We start from the raw sequence: 19,144 nt of genomic DNA, 5'->3' as shown, positions 1-19,144 counted from the left end.
TATCAATTCTTTTTTTTTTTTTAAGATTTTTATTTATTCATGAGAGACACAGAGGCAGAGACACAGGCAGAGGGAGAAGCAGGCTCCATGCAGGGAGCCCGATGTGGGACTCGATCCCGGGTCTCCAGGATCACCCCCAGGCCGAAAGTGGCGCTAAACCGCTGAGCCACCCGGGCTGCCCTCTACCAATTCTTTAACCAAAAAAGCAATTATATTTATACTCTTGCCTCTATTTCATTTTGGCTATGATTCAACCAGCATTTGTACCTCCCTCAAGTATGCTCTTCTATCACTTACTCACTTATCAAGAATTCTTTTTTATTATTTCTAGATTATTTCAGGTCAGTTTCTCTCTGATAAGAAAGTTGGGACTTACGTGGAAGTGGATATGTTTGGTTTGCCTGTGGACACAAGGAGGAAGGCATTTAAGACCAAAACATCACAAGGAAATGCTGTAAATCCTGTCTGGGAAGAAGAGCCCATTGTGTTCAAAAAGGTTGGTCTCATATCCTTGATATGAGATGTAACCGCATATTTAAGGTGTTTCACTCTGAGAAAAAAAAAATACGTGAAGAATTATTTGGGAATTTGCACATTAATCAAGCAATAGCACTTTGGGGGGGGGTCTTAAAAACTGTTCAAGATCTCTGCAAATGACTTGTTTGGGTTTTTAGAATTGTGTTGTTAATTTATTAATTCTAGTTTGCCTCATTTGGAAAACCAGAAAAACATATAATTTAACTCAGATCCTGTTATAAAATAAGAGATAAGTGATATAGGTTTATTGTTAACTCAAGTGAAGTAGAGTGGGAAGTAGAGAATAATATATATGGTAGCAGAGAGAAGGAAGTCCGTAATTCCATACTTCCTTAAAAAAAGAATATTAATTAAATTTCCTATAACTCTAGCCTCAGGCAGCTGGTCATTCTATCTTGTCTGGATTTTGTCTGACAGAGTTAAAAGTTTTTCCACTTGATACCAAAAAGGCAAATCTTCTTCACACGTGCTTGCCACACAGAAGAAGGCAGAAGTCCAGTAGAAAGTGGAATAGAGAAAAAAAAAAAAAAAAAAAGAAAGTGGAATAGAATATCTACCCTTGGCTTTTATCTGGCCAAAGATCTAGACAGGGTGTCTTCTATAGAGTACATCTGTGTTAAATGTCTCTGTAATCCCACTATTTTTAATATGTTACTCAGATTTTATAGTAGTGTCTACTTCAACGAGTTATTAATAAATATCCCCTAATACACTGAAAATATTTATAAAATGTCTGGCACTTTGAAAATAGTCAATAAGTGTTAGTTTGCTCTTGTTATGGAAATTAAGTTCTGAAGGATATAGTCAGCCTCATGTTTTAGACACATGTTTTCCTTGGTTGGGGAAAAATGAACAATTACTTGTTGCTAATTTGGGATTAATTAATTAACTTATTTATTTATTTTAAAGATTTTATTTATTCATGAGAGACACAGAGAGAGAGAGAGAGAGGCAGAGACACAGGCAGAGGGAGAAGCAGGCTCCATGCAGGGGGCCCGACATGGGACTCGATCCCCGGTCTCCAGGATCACGCCCGGGGCTGAAGGTGGCACTAAACCGCTGAGCCACCTGGGCTGCCCTTGGGATTTATTTATAAAGCAATCTCATTTTGAAAGCTGTCCTGAAAGCTGTTTTTTTTTGCATTTGTGCTTTTGCTTTGAAAATATGAAACCCCCCCCCCCCAAAAAAAAGAAAAGAAAATATGAAAGCAGTTTGCTTTGATAATGTAAGAGTAGGGGCATCTGGGTGGCTCAGTTGGTTAAATGCCTGATTCTTTGAAGCTCAGGTCATGGGAATGAGCCCCACATGGGGCTCTACACTGGGTGTGGAGCATGTTTGGGATTTTCTCTCTCCCTTCCCCACCCGTCACTCAAGTGAGTGTGTGCGCATGCTCTCTCTGTCTCTCTCTCAAAGAAAAAGAAAGAAGAAAATGTAATAGTAAATTCTCAAATAGTGATAAGACTACTAACTTTATATTTAAACGTATATTTAAACTTTTATCATTTCCATGTTGAGAATGTTCATGTCAAAAGTAAATGGGCTACATGTTGAACGAATCCCTCCTCAGGACAAAGGGATAAAGCATAGCTGAAGCTGTATCTCCGGTAATCCTTTTGAAAATCTGAGTTATAGAGCAACAACTTAGCTTCTAATCAGTTGGCTAAGTAGAAACTTCTACTTGAAATTGAAACACAGGGCATATTTGAATATTACGTTTCTGATTCTTTCTTGGAGTTGCTTCTTCTTTAACCACAAGTATCCTTAATTTACCTGTAGGTGGTTCTTCCTTCTCTGGCCTGTTTGAGGATAGCAGTTTATGAAGAAGGAGGTAAATTTATCGGTCACCGGATCTTGCCAGTACAGGCAATTCGGCCAGGTATGGATAATATGGATAGTATGGTGATATACTACTTATCAAAGTTGTAAAGAAAACCATCACCACCTTAGGTGGTGGTTAAAGAATGATTTAGGAAGCTATCTGGAAGCTCAGCAGCTTATTACAAGTACTTTATCCTTAGGTTCACAAGTCTGTGGGTTGACAGAGTTTGGCTGGGCTCAGCCATGCGGCTGTGGGCTGGAGTTAGGTCTCTTCCATGTGTGCTCATTCTGAAGGAACAGTGGCACCCACAGTATGGACTTTTATGGCAGCCCACTGGAATGCATAAGGGCAAGCCTGACTCTGCAAGTGTATTTTAAGGCTCTGTTTGTACCACATCACTAATATTCCTTGTCCCAAACAAAGCACATGGCTAAGCCCCAAATCAAGAAATCATGTACAGGGGAAGAATTTGGACCAATAATTTAGCCTCTGGCATGCATTTTTAAATTCTCTTTTGTGGGAAAAAAACATGTTTGGGAAGGAAAATAATCAAGATCAACATTGTTTTCCTGTCTGACGAGGAAAAAAAAAATCACGTAAAACCATGCAATTAAAATGAGAAAGAAGTGACCTGTTTGTCATCCAAAGCCACCTAAAATAAACACCTGCATCACATAGATGTTCCTGTGTTATAACTAACATTGTGAAGAAAATATGCGATACACAGTACTGCTGTCACCTTTCCAGGCTATCACTACATCTGTCTGAGGAATGAGAGGAACCAGCCTCTGATGCTTCCAGCTGTGTTTGTCTACATAGAGGTGAAAGACTATGTCCCAGATACCTATGCAGGTAAACAACTTACCTCAAGGGGATATTTCTATCTGGGGCCATCCATATTTTTGTGGTTCAGATGGAAATCTGGACCATAAATAAGCAGCAAATTCTGGCCTCAGAATTACTTCTATTTATGTAGGTATATTTATTAAATTGCTCAAGCCTTTGTGGATACAATTTCATTTGATTTCATTTAAGTCCCAATAAAGTATGAGCATATTTATCTGCTATTGGTATTGTTCTTATGGATCTAGCAATTTCTAACCCATGCTACCTGATGCTACAGCAGGGTATCTAGGTCTATACAATGAATTTGTCTTCAGCCAGTTTCAGAAGCCACATCATGGGTGAAATTCTAAGTTTAGAAGAATGAACTTGTGACAACTTTAACCAGGAATCATAAATTTAAGTAGTTATAATGTTAAGTGGCCTGGTTGTGAGGTATTGGGGAGTGGTATAGTACGGACTGTGGCAAACTTAGAGCACATATCCATCCAAAGATGGCAGGCCTAACTCACTCCAGCTAGACAGTATCATGTATGAAGGATTCTGTGCAATCTTTAGGTTGTTAAACAGTCTGTAAAGCAGGCTTTTTAAAATGTGAAATGTCTTCCTACATTTATGAAACACCATTTGGGCCAAATAGGACAAGTGCTGGAATGGATGGACCCTCAAAAAGAAACTAAAAACTATGGAATATTTAGGCACCCTGGGTTAGAGCCTATTATCCAGTTTAGCTGTCAGAGCTGAACTCCTTTGAGTTCTGTCTTCCTGAGGTTGCAGCAAAGGGTCCTGACTCTTGTCCATTTCCAAAATGTTGGATGGATGAGTGGAGGGTTACATGGTAGATGGAAGAGTAGAAGATGGATGGTGAATTGGTGGATGGGTTAGGTGAGTAGTAGAAAGATGATGAATGAATGCATGGATGGATGAGTGAATGGATAGATGGATGGTTGGTTGGATGGATGCATGGATGGATGAATGAATGGTAGCTATCAATGTATCCAGGACTTTTGATCTAAAATATCTCTTCCTTATTTAGATGTGATTGAAGCTTTGTCAAATCCAATACGATATGTGAATCTGATGGAACAGAGAGCTAAACAACTGGCTGCTTTGACACTGGAAGATGAAGAAGAAGTAAAGAAAGAGGTGAGTGAGTATTATAATCTTATGCATGGCATTAAACATAATTTCCACACCCAGTGGCTGGCATTGCCTATGTAACATCACACCTCACGAGAAGAAACTGGCACATTGGAAAAACACTTTGATGGAGCTCAGCATCATCTCACAAAACATCTACATGATTGACTGAATTTTTCATATTTCACTCTCCTCTGGTATTCTGTGACCAGCATCTCCTTTTGTGACCACATAGAACAGTGCACATTTTGACATTTCAGATTGAAGTTCTAACTGATTTCATATTGATTAAAGGTGATTAAAGCACTTAGAAAAGAGGATGATCCTCAATTCATTTAATATTTTCTTTAGTCTTTAATCTAAAGTGCAGAATTTTCAAAGTGCTTTTGTGACTTCTCATAATACATAAAGTCCTTAATACATATGCCTGGTGTATAGTTTGGGCCATCAAATATCTATCACTAGTATTACATTATATATTTCCAAACAATTGGTATATTTTTCTAAATTAGGTGCCACAATGCAAAGAATAATTAAGGAAGGGTCTAGAAATATTAGAAGTGAAATTTAAAAATAGAAAGCTTCTATGTAGACGGGCAGTCCTTTCGGTGTTTTTTTTTTTTTTTTTTTAAGTTGGGAATTTTTTTTTTTTTTAGATTTTATTTATTTATTCATGAGACACACACACACACACACACAGAGGCAGAGACACAGGCAGAGGGAGAAGCAGGCTCCATGCAGGGAGCCCAGTGTGGGACTTGATCCTGGGTCTCCAGGATCGCACACTGAGCCGACAGCGGCGCTCAACCGCTGAGCCACCCGGGTTGCCCGAGTCCTTTAGTTTTTTGTTTTTTTTTTTAAGTGAAATATAATTTAGTGATTAGAGATGATGCCAATATTAAAAATAGTGAAAGAAATGAGGTATTTTCATATTTCATTTGAATATTCTAAGGATAGATTCATGGGGAAAGATGAGACAAAAATGGAGAACTATCAGAATGGGAGAACAAAATTTTGAAAATTGTTTGGATATTTATAACTAATAGCAAGTCTATTAAAGTTGATATAATTAGTTTTTTAAAGATTTATTTATTTGAAAGAGAGAGCGAGCATGCAAGCTGGGAGGAGGGGGCAGAAGGAGAGGGAGAGAATCTCAAGCAGACTCCTCCCTGAGCATGGAGCCCAACACGGGACTTGATCCCATGACCCCAAGATCATGACCTGAGCCAAAACCAAGAGTTGGACCCTTAACTGACTAAGCCACCCAGGTGCCCCGAGCTGATATAATTTATTAAATAACTTTTTTCTTATTCCAAAAGAAACCTAGGTTTATCATAGAAAAATTTTAAACTATACGTGAGAAAAGAAAATCCGAAAGATTTTACCTGTAATTCAAATACCTAAGCCACCCAGACATAACACTGTAAATATGGAGTGTATACATAATGAGTCTTTTTATGCACAGTTTTTCATAAAATGGAATAATATTCACAGTCTGTGTTTTAACCTTTTATTTTCACTTACTGCAAATATATTCCATGTCATTAAATGTTCTATGACACAACATTTAATGACTTCACAGTCTTCTGTCATATAGCCATACCGTAACTGATTTTTCCAATCCCCTATTTTTGGATATTTGAAATACTCCACTCTTTTCTTCGCTCTCTGTTCCATCAGATCTTCTGTGAACATATATGTAAACACATTTTTGAGTACATATATGATTATTTCCTTGTTTTTTGTACATAATTTTAGAAAATTTTTCTCTAGGATATGTTTTGAACTAATTTAACATGAGAAAAAAGGAAAGGAAAGGGAAGGAAAATATTCAACATAAAAGTAACATTTTCCAGGCTCTTATTTACACTGCCAGCATCATATCCCATAGGTCCAGCAGAGAGTGAAATTTAAAGAAATTTAAATTTAGACTTAGACTGATAAGTTTCGTAAATAATGCTTTTTGTGGTATGCAGTAAGTAGGGTTATGGGAAAATTTTACACTGCCAGAAAAGTATGGCGAACAGCAGACATAAATATACTTCCAAAGTTATTTGAGCCTCTAACATCTATACTTAGCATCTGCAGAGGGGAAAAACAAATGAAAAACACCTAGGCCCTCTTCTGCGTGAATTTTGAAGGCTTAGTCTAAGCACTCACTGCTTGTGTGGGGCTCACAGAAGGAGGGAGCCTTCTCACCCTCCAAGTAGATGTTTTGGTGTCCTACCCAGAGCTTCTTTTTAGTGCTGCTTCACCCACTACCACTGGGTTGCTGCAGGTGTGGGCTGCAGATGGCTCACGGCCACAGACTTCTCCAGAAAACTGGCCTGGGTTGATAGGAACTACTTTGCTGCAGATGTCTGGCAGGCTAGTCCTGGAATGGAGTGACCCATGCCAAGCAAATGAAAGATCCAGGAGAATGAGAGCCCAGGTGACTTGCTTCTGGGTGGGCAACTTCTGTATTGCAGTTCACACTCCTGAGCCCCCATGGGATAAGGCTAAGGCTGGACTCCAGGCTGAGACCACATTTAAACTTAATCTTCTTTCCCTCTTACCCTGCTTTCCTCACCTTCCTGCAGTTTTCTCCTGAGACCATTGTCTCAGTAAATCAAAACCACCGCCATGTCGCCTTCTGCTTAGAGGGAACACAACAATGCTGAATAACTGCCTTTTTTTTTTTTAAGATTATATTTATTTATTCAAGAGAGAGAGAGAGAGAGAGAGAGAGAGAGGCAGAGACACAGGCAGAGAGAGAAGCAGGCTCCATGCAGGGAACCTGATGTGGGACTCCATCCTGGGTCTCCAGGATCAGGCCCTGAGCTGAAGGCAGTGCTAAACGGCTGAGCTCCCCCAGGCTGCCCTAGCTGCCGTTTTATACTGAAAATCAAGAATGAATGCCTTTCCTGAATTGTTTTGTCTGGAAACCAGAATTTGAGTGATGGCAATAGTTACCTCTTTAATTCTGTGGTTCTTTAAAGATCATAGCACTTTTTCTTTCCAATGACCTTTGAAAAGATTAAGAGGAGAAAATTCAATGAATTTCTCATTTTGCTCGTATGGACACCAATATGGAATTAGAGGCTGTCCTTAGAAATCTGACAGAAGCTCCAGAATTCTTTCCTCTTCTACTTGCTTTAGCTCACTAACATATGTAATACAATACAATTTAAAGTAAAGATAATTTGTGTAGGTAGAAATAATCCCTAATAACATTCTTCTCCAGTTAGAAAACAGGAATCTCTTTAATCAACTGGATGTGTGTGTGTGTGTGTGTGTGTGTGTGTGTGTGTTTTCTCCCTCCTAGGAAATAGAAGTTCAAAGAAAGCATTTTCAAGTGAAATTTCATGTATTGTCCCTATTTAGAAGCAATACTTTTTCTGTCCTGGATGTCTACATATTTGTTAGCCAGGTTCTCCAAGGAGTGAGCCCACAGTTGAAGAGAACATTTCAAGACACCGTCAGTTTCTGCTTATATAGTATGGCAGTTGAAATAAAAAGTCTCCTAATGGTGTATTTTACTGGAGCACCAGAGAGACCATTTTTCTAGTGTTTGCAAAAAAAATGTCACTCTAAGGAGTGGGAGACCTAGGGGCTTCAAGATGTCAGGGATCCTGTCACACTGTCCTTTCAAAGCCTTATCTTTGCACCAAACATCACATATCAAAACTCTATTTAAAGAGAATGCAACACTAATGGCTACAAAAATACAGAAGTAGCATTTTAGGTCAATTTTATTTTTGCTTCTCCTCTAGCAATGGTGATCAGAAAGGATTTTCAGTAAATATAATGTTCATTAAATTTAGAGGCTATTTAGATATTTTGTTTTAAAAATAATTTTAGAGGCATTGAATCCCATAGATTCCAAATGGTCCAACAGAGAAAATATAATTTTTTTCCTTTGAAATGTCAAACCCCTGAATGACCTCATTTTTTGAAGCTCAAGACAAAAAATCATTTGCCCTTATCATGTAACGCTAGGAAGAGTCACTCCACACCATTGAACACCAGTGTGCCCTTTATCTTGCCTTGTAATAATGTGAGTTTGTTTGAATGAGGCCACTGAAAATAAGTAGCTGTGGTTTTCTCAAAAGAAAATTCTATCTAGGACATGGCAGGCACTGGGGACACTATTTTAGCTGCAAAGACTTTTTTAGTATAATCCTTTTAACTTGGTAGTTATAAAGGTCATTTCTATTTGAAAATTCAAGACTTCATTGGACCTGCAAAATATTCCCAGATTTGCAATACTTTAATAAATTATCTTCATAGAGTAATTTGCAAACCAAATAAGTAGGCAAGTTGAAAACTCCCCCATGCTTTGAACACTAGGCATTTGTTTCAGATCATGTGAAAAGATAGATGGATACCTATCTAGAAATCCAACGTATATTTATGTAAGTTAAAGAATAGAGATTTGAGTTTCTGGATTTATATTGTGTCTTTTAAAGTTGTCATTCAGGATGCTGGGTTAGTAAAATTGTAGAAAGTTACCTAATCTAAATTGTAACAAAGGCTTTATAATACTTATAGCTATTTCTTTATTTTGAAAGGTATTATAGAAAATTTTAAACATAATATACCATTAAAAAGGCCCTCAGTAGGGATCCCTGGGTGGTGCAGCGGTTTAGTGCCTGCCTTAGGCCCAGGGCGCTATCCTGGAGACCCGGGATCGAATCCCACGTCAGGCTCCCGGTGCACGGAGCCTGCTTCTCCCTCTGCCTATGTCTCTGCCTCTCTCTCTCTCTCTGTGACTATCATAAATAAATAAAAAATTTTTTTAAAAAAGGCCCTCAGTAATTTTGCAGATACTGTTAACATTCTTGGTATATATTCTTCTAACAAGTAGGTATACATATATTTTTCTTTTTTAAAAATTCTTTTTTTTTTAAGATTTTATTTATTTATTCATGAGAGACACAGAGAGAAAGGCAGAGACACAGGCAGAGAGAGAAGCAGGCTCCATGCAGGGAGCCTGATGTGGGACTCGATCCCAGGACTCCAGGATCACACCCTGAGCCAAAGGCAGGCGCTTAACCACTGAGCCACCCAGGCATCCCTCTTTTAAAAAAAATTCTTAATTTTTAAAAAGTTTCACAACTCTAATGTTTTCATATGGTTCTAGAAATGCCTGATAAGACTTCAGTAACACTCCTGATTTTCTATTTTTAAAATATACCTGTAAAGAGAAAAAAGTAAATACCCAATGTATTGATTACAAAATATTATGTGACATCATTAATGTCCAAATGTGATATTTGGATGTCACTTGCTTTTTAGCATGTTGGGGAATGCAGAAGTATTTTACTGAGTACTTACTATGTACCTGGCACTGTTCTGAGCCCTTTCATGTATTAATACACTTACGTCTTAAAGCATCCGTATGTCTTGTTTGCTATGATTATTCCCATTTAACAGATGAGGAAACTGAGTACTGAGAGATTCAATTTCTCAGCCAGTGTCACACAACCAATAAGGAGCAGAGTTGGTGTTGAAATCCAAGCCATCCAGCTCCATAATTCATGTATTATACCAGCATTTCTAGAAGTCTAATGTGCAGACCAGGGTATCATGATGAAATGCTGGTCCTGAGTCAGCAGGTCTGGGGTGGAGAGAAGCTCAACATCTCTCACAAGCCCAGGTGATAGGATAATACTGTTCTGTGGAGCATACTTTGAGTAGCTAGGGTCTCCACTACACCCCATCATACTACCTCAATTACAAAACTGCAATTTTCTAGTAACCATTAACAAGGACTAGCCCTTCATTTCTCTTTCTGGCCTCTATAGCATGTTGTTTGAATAACTAGGTACAGAATATAAGACCTTTACTTTAAACAGTAGCATCCTTTGAATTAAATTTTTTGTTAAATCAAATGTCAAGATTCCTTCTTCCCCTCATTTACATCACTGGATACTATATTCTTCTTCAATAGTGAAATTTATATATGTGGGTTCCATTTGATTAGTTTGCACACTGGCTTCTGCGTCTTATATGAATGAAGGTGGTCTTACATATCACTTTGATTTTGGAAAGGAAAGTTGTTTAGTAATACCATAATTTCACTCATTCCAAGAGGCCTGTTTTTAAGTTGTCAGACTCCTGTGTTCTTATAAATGAGCTGGAATGCATCTAAAATAATTTATTCCCTTATTCAGTGTATGGTACTATAGGCACCTTTGATGGGATTTGATTATTTGAAAAGAAAAAGATTTTATGGTCTTACTAGTGTGGATTTCACAAGTAAAATAATGACAGCAAAAATTCAAGGTGATTCATAAGGTTACAGTGTTTAATTTAAGAGAAAGCTTTGGGTATCAGAGTTTGATACCTTATCCATGGTTCAAGAACTCAGCACTAAAATCTAAGATGAGGTTTACTGGTCATTTTGGATTCTCTTTAAATGAAAATCTTTCTCCCCAAATAATAACTGAGCAAAATGCCAATTTATAGAAATAATTTCTCACAATCCCTGAACTTTAAAGCATCCAATAGAGTAGGAAGAGAAAGTTTGCCTTTTTGGAGATGTCCTTTATTTTTTTAAAAAATATTTTATTTATTCACTCATGAGAGACAGACAGAGAGAGGCAGAGACATAGGCAGAGGAAGAAGCAGACTCCAAGGGGAACCTGATGCAGGACTAGATCCCCAGACCTCGGGATCACAACCTGAGCCAAAGGCAGACACTCAACCACTGAGCCACCCAAAGTTCCCCTGGAAATGTCCTTTAGATAATGACATTATCCCTTTCATTTCTATACAGCTTTGGAGTTTCCAAGGCATTTTATTGGGTGCCCTGGATAAAACTGAGCCCTAACTAGACAATATATAATCCCCATTTTTAAAAGAGGGAGTGGTTGCTTATAATAGTAAATTGACTTGCCTAAGAGCAATAGGCAAAAAAGGGAGGAACTAGTCTTTTTCAATGAGTTCTCAAGAGAAGACCATATATGAATTTGAGTTGAAACTACTCAAATATTGATTCAATTTCACTGCTTTTACAAACCTCCTCCATAACAATTTTTCACATTTCGATGGATTCAACTAAGGAGCTTTGAGTTCATCTGCCCAAAACAGCTATACATCCAGAAATTTGAATACTGTAGTCCATGCCAGGTCCCATACCATAGGCATTGTAAAAGTGTGACTCTCAATGAAAAGATTTTTCACTCTGAGGCTTCTCGAATTTTAATATGCATACAGATCATCTGGGGATCTTGTTGCAATGCAGATTCAGATTTAATTGTTCTGAAGCAGAGCACAAAATTCTGCATTTTTAAGGTGTTTCCAAGTAATGCTGCTGCTACAAATTTTAGCAGCAAGGTCTTCAGACTGAAGCATCTGTCAGAATCACCTGGATCACTTCTTCAGGCACAGAGTGCTCCAATTGCCCTGAGAGTTTCTGACTGAGTAGGTCCGGGGTGAATTTGCATTTCTAATGAGTTTGTTAGTGATGCTGCTGCTGCTGGTTAAGGTACAACACATTGAGAACCAGTGCTTTGGAGTCCTACATCTGTTTCTTACATGGGGCTCTCCCCATGTAGAATTAAAACGTCACTATTCCATCCACTCTAAAATGTCAGCTTTATCACAGAATCCAAGCAGGGGTGCAGGAGAAACTGTTTTCTCAGGGAATTGTCCTGAATCTGTTCTGTGAGTGATTGACCCTAGTCTTTGCCAAGTGATCTGGCTTAGTTAATTTGAAAGACACATTCCCACAAGATGGATGTTAAGGGTGGTTGGTCTACTTTCATTTTAAAAAGAAGAATCCGTTTTATCTGCCCAACTATGAAGCATTCATTTCTTCTGATTTCTTTGGAGAGTATATCAAATATTCCTTAAAGTTGGCAGAAACGATAACATATGTAACATATCTAAAATAGTGTCTCCCTTTAATCTCTTTCTAAATAAGCTGCTGTAATTCTGAATCAAATGCAGATTCTCTACAGACAAGAGAAAGAGCAGCATCTTCATTCACTCACTGATTCATTCATTCAAAAAATGTGTTTTTTTATGTTAGCATAATGGGTGGTTCTTTAGTTTCAGGAACTTGTCAGTGATAGTATATGTAGTAATTATATATGAGCTAAAAACAAAATGCAAATTTCTTCATTTATTCGTTCAATAAAAAAATATTTGAACACAACTTTGCCAGTCACCATGCTGGCATCACATACTATATATAATGATGAGCAAAATCAGATGCTCTCATAGGCCTTATAATTTGGAGGAAGACTAACATTAATTAAAATCCATGCATATACATGTCAACTTACAGCTGTCACAGATGTTTCAACAAAGATACGATGTGAATGCTGATGATTTTTGTATGCGATCACAGATATGACAAAAACTGAAGTCAACAGATAAATTTATTCAGCTCTTTAAAGTTGTCTCATGCATCTAACTCAGTCTGGTAGATTCTTCACAATATAGTTTTACCATCATTTATTATAAAAATGTTTAAGTGTACCCAAATGTTGAAAGAATTGTGTAATGAATATGTATCAATCACCTGGGTTCCACAATTTAAATTTTGATGCCTTTGCTTTATCACATCTATATCTCTCTCCATCTCTCTATCCACTCATTATTCTGTCTTATTTTTTGATTCATTTCGAAGCCGGTATATACTAGTATACTAGTCAGCAAATACTAGTATACTGCATCCTGAAATACTTCAGATTACATACATCAGGAGGTTTTTAGAGATGTTTTTAATTCCTTAGAGCTGTGCAGTTGATACATTATTTAATTTCATTCAGGTAATATAAATTCAAGGCACCAATTAATACATGTGTTTGAGGGAGTTCTATCCTGAGGGAAAAGCTAGTTCTGGCAAAACCATCCTCCCTGCCCACACCTGTCCTGACTGGATTGGATTTCTACGTGACGAAATTATAAACCTTGACCTTGATATTCTGTAAAAAACTGATGACCTTGCCCCTTATTCATCTGGTATCTGAATCAAGCTGCTGTCATCCTAAACACTACACAGAGGGGACTGTACTTTTTAGGTGACTCGGGCAGGTCAGCATGACCCAACACCTCCAGTAATACAATAGATATTTGGTATCTGGAAGACCTCTTACTTACTCTATTACCCTCTTGAATAAATCCTCCAAATCCTAGTTTTCCATTCCTTGATTGTCAGATCCAAATTTTCAATGCCGTGGAAGGAAGTCTTTCCAACTAGCATACCAAATGGCATCTCCTCCTGCAAAACTTGTCAAAAAACGGTCTTTCCAGCTATCCTCTTATTTATACACTTGTGTTATACTTTAAAGTCACTTCTGTTCTCTTTGGAAGTAGGAAAGACATAATTTTTTTAAAATAAAATCTTGGTGTTGTAACATCCATTATTCCGTGTTTTGAAGGAAAAAATAATGTAATACTTACATTTGGCCACTAGAGGGCAAGCACCTACTGCTGTTGTTCATTATGCACAATTTTCTCCACCCAATTAAGCGAACTCTAGCGCAACTATTTTCTGAACTTTCCTTGAAATTTATTTAATTGGATTCCAGGAAGATCTCTATTAAATTGACAAAACTGACATTTCTTGTTCTTTTGTTTATTTTGTAATTTCCAGTAAGATGTGAAAGGATTTCATGCTTATTTTATTCAAACTGATAAAAAAGAATATTTGGGAAAAGACTGGGCAGAAATAAAGTCATAGGTGTTGACTTCCACTGATTCTTTTGAGCACGACAAGGAATTTGGTTTCTGCTTTTCAGCTCACATATCTATAAAAGGGAATTATTCAACTTTCCAGTGATGATGTCAAAATTTTAATTCTACTATTGTATTATTACTACAGGCATTTGTGTTTAGCTGTTCTATTTAACTCATTTAGCTTTTTATACATGAATAATGCCTTTTGAGTGTAACCGAGTAAGCTCTCTGAGAATGATGCTTACATTTACACATCTCTATATTTCAGCTTCAAATTAAGTTCCTTAGAAGTTGCTATTAGCACAGAATACTGAATGAAATAGGGCAATAGTGCAATTCAGACTTTAAACTCTAAGACATATTCAAACACCAATCCTGCTGTTAACTGTGTGGCCTCTAGCAAGTTATATGACTTTTAATAAAGTCTTTAGTAAAGACCTTTAGAGGCATGTGGGTGGCTCAGTGGTTGAGCATCTTCCTTTGGCTCAGGTGGTGATCCCAGGGTCCTGGGATCAAGTCCCACATTGGGCTCCCTGCATAGAGCCTGCTTCTCCCTCTGCCTGTGTCTCTGCCTCTGTGTGTGTGTGTCTCATGAATAAATAAACGAAATCTTAAAAAAAAAAAGACCTTTAATGACACCTTGGATTTCTTTTTTTTAAAGATTTTATCTATTTGAGAGAGAGTGAGTGAGCGAGAAAGAGAGCACATGAATGGTGGGGAGGGAGAGAGGCAGAGGAAGAAAGACTCCCTGCTGAGCAGGGAGCCTGACAGAGGACTTGATCCTAGGACTCTGAGATCATGGCCTGAGCTGGAGGCAGACGCTTAACGAACTGGGCCACCCAGGAACCCCAATGTCTTGGATTCCTTTCCTTTATAGTGGAGTTGAGAGGGCATCCCACGCTGGCTGCAGTGAGGCTGGTGTGTCTAATACCATCTAGCACTGAGTGATCTACAGTTGCTTCTGTTAGCACTCTTCATGACAGACAGGTATTAGAATTTGTACATCCTGCCCTTGGTTAACACAATATCTTAAACATCAGTCTGATGTATTCACCATCATAGATTCACATGAAACTAATAAATAAAATTTGTTTCTGGAATATCATAAGAGACACCTGACAAATATCAAACAAAAACAAAAACTGACAAGGAGCCCTCAGATTCCTCAGTCTAGCATTCAGTCCTCACTTGCCCTTTTCTCACCACCTTTGTCCAGTCACTGGGGCCAGGAGATAGGGCATGGTGGACTGCAGGTCCTTTGGCCCTTTGCATTTCCCAGCATAGCCCTCTCACTCCACCATTGCTGTGGGTTCATTGCTCACCCTGACACAATCCCAGAATTCCAGAAAATTCTGCTCCTTTGGGCAGAGTGTACAAATAGCTTCTGAGCCAAATGTGGTCTGAAGATGTGCTTTGTTTGGCCTCAGTGACTTAAAATTAGGCAGTTTCACACACATACACACACACACGCAAAATTAGTTTTCCAGCTTTTTTTGAAGCCTGGGCAATAAAAGGCTGGTATGAAGCAGAGTGGCACCTGCACCTTCCCAGGAGCTCCCTGTCTAGCTCTGGGCATGGCCAGAGCTGTTGCATTAAGTCAGCTTTGCTCATTTCCATCATTTCCATTAACTGCCTATTCATGAACAGTGTGAGGCACCTGGCTGGCTCAGTCAGTGGGGTGTATGCCTCTTGATCTCAGAATTGTGGATTCGAGCCCCACATTGGATGCAGAGATTACTTAAAAGTAAAATCTTTAAGACAAAAAAATTGTATGGTGTGACTGGCGCCACCTGGGGTTCTGCAATGCAATCCACCTTTTGGGAGGAATCTGAGGGTGTGAGTGAGCCCTGGACTAAGCAAGCATTTCTCCAAAGCTTACCTCAAAATCCAGCAACTAACCTTGGTCTCTTTATCCTCAATTATAACTGTAACATGTGTGCCTGTATGTTTACTCAACACTTAGCTGCTTTAAAAAAAAAAAAAAAAGTGTCTGGGGAGCCTGGGTGGCTCAGTGGTTGAGTGTCTGCCTTTGGTTCAGGTCATGATCCCAGGGTCTTGGGATCAAGTCCCTCATCGGGCTCCCCACAGGGAGCCTGCTTCTCCCTCTGCCTATGCCTCTGCCTCTCTCTGTGTGTCTCTTGTGAATAAATAAATAAAATCTTTTTTTAAAAATCTCTCTGCATTGATACAGTATGTCAGTTTCTGGGATGTAGGGCTTTGTCTTGCATAACCTTGATAAGCAGAGATTTATTTTTCCTTCAACTTGACTCAAGTTGACAATTGAACTTGGTTTTCCAAGGGCATACAGCTACATGGAATGTCTGCAAACCTGATACAAGGTGAAAATAAGTTGTTGGATTCATTTTGGACACACTTCCAGCCTGAATCCCCCAAGACACTCATTTTGGTGGCCAAAAACAGCCACATATTATTGCTTTTCTGAAAGCTGGCTTGCCATCACCTCTTTTCCTCCGTCAAAATTTTCTTTTACCCTTTCTCCCTCCAGAGGACTATTTTTAGCCAGCTTTCACATTGGAAAAAAATGTGATTTATCTCCCACATGGTTCCAGAAACCTGCCTGGATATCAATGAGGAAGGTCAGATGCCCATGGAACAGGAGGACCCTCCCTCCTGGTTTCCCAGGCACTGAGTTTGGTGACTGCAAGCACCCTTGTGGCCAGGAGGCTGGGAAGCTTTCCCCTTCCTTGTTCGACCCAGGGGACCAGGCCCAGTGGATGACTTTGCTGGTGTCCCAGTGTTCTTTCCCACATTCCCTTTACGTCGGTCCCTCCCATGCAGTGTAAATGTATCTCCTCTATGAATTTTGTGGCCAAACATCTATGATATATGTCAGTCTTCTCAAGTGTCCCACAAAACCAAATACCTGCAGGAGTGAGAGAGGTGAAGCCTAAATGAGTAAGGAGGGAACAATTCTAAGAAGAACAGGAACCGCTCCACGCCAGCCCAACATGGGGAACACAGGCCCAATGTTGCCGATCTGATTTTTCAAGAAAAGCAAGAAATTTATTTTATTAACAAAAAAAAAAAATCTCCTTAATTAAAATATTTGGCAACATTGGGTGAGCCAAAGAAAACATTTCCATGCGCTCTGTTTGGATCATATTCCCCTAGTTTGCCATTTTTTTTAAAGTTTTATTTATTTAAGTGATCTCTACACCCAATGTCTGCTCGAACCCATGACCCCAGATGAAGAGTCACAAGTTCCTCTTACTGAGCCAACCAGGCACCCCAACATTGCAATTTTTTGGTGAACAAAAATATGCAGTCCCTCCCTTTGGCATAATGCTCTAGGGATAATTTTCCTGATGGATGTAATTTACTAATGCAACCAAAGTAGAACTTACCCATCCAAAGTAGCCATTTTTCAAAAGGCAGAGTTCTACCACAGTGAGTTCTGTAGGCTGGCTAATTTCTTCCTTTAGGTTCTTGCCTCTCCTACTTCATTTCCAGCCACTAGCCCCAGAGCTCATCTCTTGCACTTCAATACCACTAGCCATGAGTTGACCATTGTAGATAAGTAGGGATGATCTGTTATGATAAGTTCTGCCATCAATTAAAGCAGTTTTGGAATTTGTGTTTGAACGATGCATTGGGGGACAGAGTAAAAGCCACTTGTGACAATCATTTTCATCTTACATTTCATAGAAATGTTTTCATATGACCTGCTGTGTGTAGTCACATGGCAAAATATCGCAATGTTGCGCTTCAAATGACTTCAGGCTCTTTCTTAATATAATATATATTTTATGTACTACCAAGTAGAACATTGGGATAGCCAGGGTCAGTAATATCTGCCATGAACCTGGAAGGCAATTCTAAGAAAAGAGTTGCAGAGCGTTTAAGAATTCAAATGTATTGTTGCAATGGTATGTGATGACTAGTGAGGCAGCTATTTAATAAAGAACAATGTTTATTCAACAAACATTTATTATATATTTATTTTACATAGAACACAGTGGACTAGCTGCTAGAGGGGATGGAGTGGAGATTTCATAAATTCCAATGTGTTTATTATTACTTTTCACTGGAGTATTGCACAAATTCAAAACTTTTTTTTATTTTGTGCACACCTATTCACTCTGTGCCAGAAACTGTTCTAAGCATTTCACAAATATTTACTTATTTGATCCTTTAAACAACTTTACAGTGTACATAATATAATGACACTCAGTATAGACACATCTTCATCTATAAAGATGAGGAAATTGAGGCAGAGAATTAAGTGACTTGCCCAATACTACACTGTTAATACTATACAAGACCAGGCAGGGGTGCCTGGGTGGCTCAGTTGAGCATCCAGCTCTTAGTTTTTTATTTGTTTGTTTTTTAGATTTTATTTATTAATTCATAAGAGAGAGAGAGAGAGGCAGAGACATAGGCAGAGGGAGAAGCAGGCTCCATGTAGGGAGCCCAACGTGAGACTCGATCCTGGGACTCCAGGACTACACCCTGGGCCAAAGGCAGGTGGTAAACTGCTGAGCCACCCAGGGATCCCTCTTGGTTTTGACTCAGGTTGTGATCTCAGGGCTGTGAGATCAAGCCCTGTGTCAGGCTCTGTCCTGAGCCAGCTTGAGATTCTTTCTTCCTCTCTCCCTGCCCCTGTTGTTCATTCTCTCTCTAATTAGTAAGCAAATCTTTTAAAAAACTAAGTGGCAAGGCCAGTTTTTTAATCCAGGTAAATTTGACTCCAAAATCTGTACTTGTAAACCACTGTACAAATCAGCTACTGCTGTATGACAAACATCTCCCAAATTTAGTGGCTTACAACATCAACAATGACTTACTATTTTTCATGAGTCTTTTGGTTAGCTGGGCAGTTCTGCTGCTTTGGGCCAGGTTCAGCCCATCTTAGCTGGACTCCCTCATGTGTTTATGGTCAGCCGGCGCTGGCTAGTCAGGGAGATCCTTACCTAGATGAATCAGCTTTTCTCTACATGGTGTCTTATTCTCCATGACTGTCGCAGGAGTCTGGGAAAGAGAGGAAAAATTCACAAGTGCCTTCTCAATCTTCCGCTTGCATCAAATTTGCTACTGTCTCATCTGACCTAAGCAAATTATATGGCCCTGTCCAGAGTCAGTGTGAGAGGGCATTACAAAAAGGCATGGACATTG

At 38.8% G+C, this 19,144-nt stretch overlaps 1 protein-coding gene across 2 annotated transcripts in view; it reads left to right on the top strand.

Annotated features, from left to right (window-relative positions):
* Positions 1–19,144, top strand: part of PLCB1 (phospholipase C beta 1) — a 670,476-nt gene that overhangs the window by 534,554 nt on the left and 116,778 nt on the right. For both annotated transcript variants that reach the window (XM_025469336.3, XM_025469337.3), the window contains exons 20-23: positions 332–496; positions 2,314–2,413; positions 3,104–3,208; positions 4,236–4,345. In XM_025469336.3, the coding sequence (XP_025325121.1) occupies positions 332–496; positions 2,314–2,413; positions 3,104–3,208; positions 4,236–4,345 (480 nt within the window). The remainder of the gene's footprint in view (positions 1–331; positions 497–2,313; positions 2,414–3,103; positions 3,209–4,235; positions 4,346–19,144) is intronic.

This window comes from Canis lupus, chromosome 24, assembly GCF_003254725.2.
Source record: "Canis lupus dingo isolate Sandy chromosome 24, ASM325472v2, whole genome shotgun sequence".
Taxonomy (NCBI): Eukaryota; Metazoa; Chordata; class Mammalia; order Carnivora; family Canidae; genus Canis; species Canis lupus.
The sequence above is the reverse complement of the archived record's forward strand: the minus strand, read 5'-3'. Positions and strand labels throughout refer to the sequence as shown.